General features: G+C 37.0%; 1 protein-coding gene across 1 annotated transcript; it reads right to left on the bottom strand.

Annotated features, from left to right (window-relative positions):
• Nucleotides 1-4133: 4133 nt before the first annotated feature.
• On the bottom strand, nucleotides 4134-4730 carry LOC141618962 (uncharacterized). The gene has a single exon (XM_074436011.1). It carries the CDS (start codon nucleotides 4728-4730, stop codon nucleotides 4134-4136), a length of 597 nt encoding a protein of 198 aa, XP_074292112.1.
• Nucleotides 4731-5752: the final 1022 nt, after the last annotated feature.

Consider the following 5752-nt stretch of genomic DNA (forward strand, 5'->3'; position numbering starts at 1 on the left):
GTGGTTATGGGTGGTTATTATTGTGGATTGTGAGGAGAGTACGGTGGTAGAATGGGTGGCGGAGAGGCTGCATAAAACGAGTTCAACTAGGCATGGTTTAGGTGGTTGTGTCAAGTTTGTTGTTTTTGATGTTGGCTGCTGTTGTGGTCACGTTTATGGGCTTGTAAGGAGGTGTGTGGGTGCTGGGTTATGGCCGTGACCACCGTGGCTAGGAGGGGTTAGTGGTGGCTCATGGTGGTAGTTTTAGTGGTGTTTAGATGGGTGTAAGGGCTGGTTGTTGCTACGCGGTGTGCTGTTGCATGTTGCTTTCGTGGCTCCTGTTTGGGGTCTCGTTGGTGGTCGATTCCGAGTGTGGTTGTTAGCTATGGTGAGGGTGGTCCACGGTGGTGATGGGTGGTGGTGTTGGCCTTGAATATGGCGGTTTTAGGGGCTATTTTGAGGTTGTTTCGGGGGCTGTCCAAACACGGGTTCAACCGTGTATTTGTGAGTGTTTGAGTAGAGTTATAAGACGAATTTTAATTATTGTATAATGGGTTGTGAGTTGGGATTTGAACCATGTAGTTGGCAAGTAATCTAGTCGGGATTTGAGTTTAATTATATTAAATTATATATTATATTAGTAATTAGATTAGTTAGTTGTAACACCCCTGATTTTCGGCTAAATTAAAATTAACTTTTACATATAAAACATGCCGAAATACAGAGATATCATAATTAATATACAAAGACTTTTATTACAAATCCTTTTTAAAAGTAAATAATACAAATGAAACCAAAAACTTTGCAAATTATTAAAATAAAATCTTGACTTGAAAATCACTTTAAATAGCAGCGGAAGACCTAAAAATGAAACCAGAAGACATAAAGAAACTACCCCCATGACAAGTAGCCCCGAAGGGAGAAAACACGTCAGCCGGGGAGTTGAGTAACAGATAATACCTCGATATAAGCAGCTTAATTTTGGTCATGGCGTAGAAACAAGCACACTTAAAATTAAAAATAAACACGGAGAATAAAACAAAACACTCCCCGTTAACTAACTAGTAACTCAAACCAACTCCTTTCTATTTCCACAGTAATAAACTCTCTCATTCTAGTAATTAACCAAGTCTCAACTCATTACTCCGTCTGATAATATAATAATCTAAAGTAACCAGATAGCGTATTCTCATCGTCGAACCTAAGCTAAGGATAAGAGGTGAGTGAACTGGCGGAATAAACAGCAAAATAATATATCCATGTCAATATCGATTCCAACTCATAGAACATAACTCAATAACCATGGTCACACTGGACCGTAAAATATAACTTGGCTCAAAGGCCCCATAACTCAAACTCAATACCAGTAACGAATATTCATCTCAATTTCAATATCAATATTGTCAAATGTTCAAAGAATCGTGCTCAACACTTAGAATAAAACTCTAAGCTACTCACCCATGAGTCAAGGTCAAAGAGAACAACAAATCAAATACAATATCAACCAAATTCCAAAATAGATAAGATAATGTCATTGATAAAACTTATAGCCAATTCCCACTTCACCTCTTCACTACGACACAAGCTCAACTGTTAAATAACATAAAGTCAACACTAAATTCAATCGCTTTCTTATTTTCATGGTAACTATCCCCTGTCATTTACTTCCTCGTTTAATGTCTCATTATCTTCAAGAAAAACCCACACACATAATCAAGCCCCTTAATCGTCGTATTTCCTTTAGAGCAAACAGCCTAAATTAGCATAGTACAACTGTTCTATTGTAATCACACAGTCGTAATTCAGATTAACCTAATCATATCAACTAACCCATTCACCACTCGTTGCCCAACTCGTCTCACAAACAACTGCCAAAATATTATTATTACTACTATTGCAATTATTATACCTAATAGCAATAATTATCAGATAGTAAAACAGATTCCAATACATAGTTCAATTAATAAAAATAGTTAGCACATATTTCATACAACCCTGAACAATAATAAGAGTAATAGGGCGGGTAGAATCGTGTTACCTTTATTTATAAAGTTGTTCTGAAAATAGCAAACGAGATCGCTCCAACATAATAATCACCAATAAATATTACAAGATAAGATGACAAACTGGATAGAAATAAGGCTCTCGAATCGCGATTATTGAGAAGAGGCTTAATCTTGTGAAAGGTTTAGGTGAAAATAAGAAAATTGTTATGGGATGATGGTAACACACAATTCCAGGAAACTGATGAACATAGGGTTTAAGAGCAAGATGCCTTTAATTCCGTAAAACAAACAAGTTTGTTGTTTATAACAATTAAATATGGGTTAATTTTAGAGAGTATAAAGGGAGCCCATTTACTAGGTTATGGCCACAAGTCTAAACAAAAATAGCTTTGAAGTTATATTAATCTAGTTTATTTATATAAAAGTGACGATTGTCATTTTCAGATAAATAAATGGTACAAAAAACACAAAGTTAATAGACTATTGTCACATAATATATAAAGGGTTTTTTTGATAAAAATAATTCAACCTATTTCTGACCTGGTCAAAATAATCCCAGTTAAACATAATCCCAAATTAATCTAACGATTTCCTTAATTTAACTTTTATCGCTCTCCCTCATTAACTTACCTGTTGTAACCGGTGTTATGCATTAGTTCTAGGTTACCTTCTTCTCCCTCTTCTACTCTTTATATACTCTTCATTTCCTTCATTTTTAATTTCCAACAAAACAAAAATCTTCATCTTCTTTCTTTATACTCTTTCCCCAAATTTGTTTATCTCCTTCATTGCTCCCTAAATTTGTTCATTCATTTTTTCAACCAAAAATCATTATCTAATCTGATGTCTTCTTCATCTTCTTCATACTCAAGGAGCACAAATGTCAGAAAAGAGGTGTTATGCAAACACCAATTACCCGCTGTTTTGAAGAGCGTGAATAATGGGGTTAATGCTGGAAAAATGTTTTGTGGGGTTCTTTGTGGCCTGTAAGTTCCTTAATTTTTTTTTTCTGATTTGATTATTAGTTTTATACACATATTTTGATGGTTATTTCTCTGGTTTCGGTCTTTGTAGCAAGGTTGTGGGTTTTTTTGTATTTGAAGAGGAGATGGATATGCGTATGAATTCAATGGAGAAGATTTGGTATGAAGAGAAGATCAGTACAATGAAGATGAAGAATACAAAATTGAAGGGAGAGTTGATGGAATTAAGGCATGAAGTAAGGAAATATTATAGAGGAGAGAAATTAGCTATGAGGTGTTTGATATGTTCCTGGGTTTCATTTGCTTTGTGTTGGTTGATAGAACATATGTAATCCCAACAAATGTAATGAAGTATTGGAGAATGCTATGTAGAAAGTGCTTGATTTATATGAGAAATTGCAATAGACTAATCATTTGTTCCAAATTTGTCATGACATTACCATTTAAAACAGTCACTGTTTATCCAAATTTGCCATTACATTACAATATTGAAAGACATAGCTAAGTTAATCAAAATAGTCCAATAAATATATCAAGGGTAGTGCCTGCAATTCATAATGACAACAACGGTCATTCAAATTAATCATTCAAACACTCTAATTGCACTTCAAAATGGCTCCTGCTTTAAAATAAGAACATCAAGAGCAAGAGTGGCTCCTATGTTGGTTGTAGGTTTGTTGAAACTTGGGTAGAAGGGTGACTAGTAGATCCAACTGGGGACAAAATGCTTCTTGGTCCCCTCTGACTTCCTAGAAGATTTGTGAAAGCATATCCATGATCATCAATAAGGACACCAAGGCCTTGAGGTGCCTGCAACTGAAACAGTAGCATCAATATTGCTATACACTATAACAGTAGCATAAACAATAAAACATCAGAATAAGCCTACCCTTCCACCTCTGCCTCTCCAACCACCTCTGCCTCTTCTACCTCCTGTTCCACCTCCTCTTTTATCCCCTCTTGCAGCACCTCTACCTCCTCTAATTACCCTTCCACCCCTTCCTGTCCTGCTGGATTGTGCAGTTACATCATGATAAAGCTGGGAGGTTGAGGCTTGTTCTTCTCTAATTCCCATGTTAATAAGCCTAGGTCTGCCTCTTCCTCTTTTAGGTAGTGGTGGAACAACTTGGTCCTTTTGAGGACACTTCCTCTTGTTGTGAGTTTTTTATTTACATATAGAATATGTCACCTCAAGCCCATGTTTGGTCAATTTTCCACTCTTTTTTGGATCCTCATGTGGATCTCTTCTTCTCTTCCTCCTGGGTCTGCCAGGTCCAATCTTGATAGGTGGAGGGATCATAGGCTGCTCAACTTTTGGCCAATGTCTTTCTCTAGGACGTGGAGCTATGGAGTAGTTGTATGATCTAAGGTAAGCTTCCCTCTTGTACATAGGGTGTACATAATCCTCTACCAATGCATGGATATCAAATATGGCAGCCACAACATGGTAGCAAGGGATTCCAGTGGCATCCCATTTCCTGCATGTACAGGTTCTCTTTGCTAGGTCTACTTTTACTTTATCTAGGCCATCTTTTACTTGATACTGATTCACATTTGACAACAGAGGTGTGCAATATGCAGCCTTTTCTTTCTCCTTCTCTAGCCTTGCCTGAATATTAGGGCATACTATTGTTGTTGATGCCTCCATCTCCATTCTTTTCTTCACCCATCTTTGCATCAACATAGTCCTAATATCCTCAAGCATGTATAGCAAATGCTTTGATCTTGCATTAATGGTAAATGCGTTGAAGGTCTCACCCATGTTGTTCACAATCACATCATTTGTTGTGCTTGTACTGATGAAGGCTTTGCAAAAAAAGGGTAGGATTACATGCTAGGAATGATTCTGCTGCTCTTGGATCTACTTCTCTCAATGCTGCTATTGCTTCATCAAAATCAGCCTGATTATAGGCTTTGGCACAGTTCTAAAACAACATCTTCATCTCCTCTCCCTTGTAAGATTTGTGCCAATTAGCAAAGATGTGTCTAACACATCTTCTATGTTCTGCCTTTGGAAACTCTTTTGCCACCATTGTTATGATACTCTACAGTTAATAAAGAGAATTTAAGAATACTTAATAAAGAAAAATTAAGAGGCTATGTGGGCAATGATGATACTCTACAGTTAATAAAGAGAATTAGCAAAGATATACCTGATGTTCATCAGAAATGATGGTCCAACCAGCACCATTTTCCTCTCCTAATGCATTCTTCAACTCTTTGAAGAACCACTCCTAACTCTCATTGTTCTCCCCTTCCACAACCCCCATTCCAATGGGAACATCTGATCATTACCATCCCTGTCCACTGCACTTATCAATTGACCCCCAAAAAATGTCTTCAAGAAACAAGAATCTACACACAAAATCTTCCTACAGCCTTCAAGCCAACCCCGTTTCAGTGCCTCAAAACAAATAAATAGTCTATGAAACACTGGTACTGAACTTATGACATTAGGGTTTGTTTTCAAAGTGAAGACACTCCTAGGATACTCCTGCTCAAGAGCTTTCAAATAACTTCCAACTTTGCTATAGTGGTCTCTCATAGACCCATGTAAAAGCTTATGAGCAGTGTACTTAACCTTGTAGGCAAAGTCTTTCTTAATGATGACCTTATATGCCCTCCTAACTGTGTCTATTATATCAGCAGCAGGCCATTGAGGTTTTGCTTTCAAAACTTCAAGTAATTGCTTGGCAACCTAGCTTGACTTCAACTGTGTATTGCTCTCCATGGTCCTCTAACATTTATGAGCAGGTTTAACAGTCTTCACCATAAAACAAGCCA

This window comes from Silene latifolia, chromosome X (assembly GCF_048544455.1).
Source record: "Silene latifolia isolate original U9 population chromosome X, ASM4854445v1, whole genome shotgun sequence".
Classification (NCBI taxonomy): Eukaryota; Viridiplantae; Streptophyta; class Magnoliopsida; order Caryophyllales; family Caryophyllaceae; genus Silene; species Silene latifolia.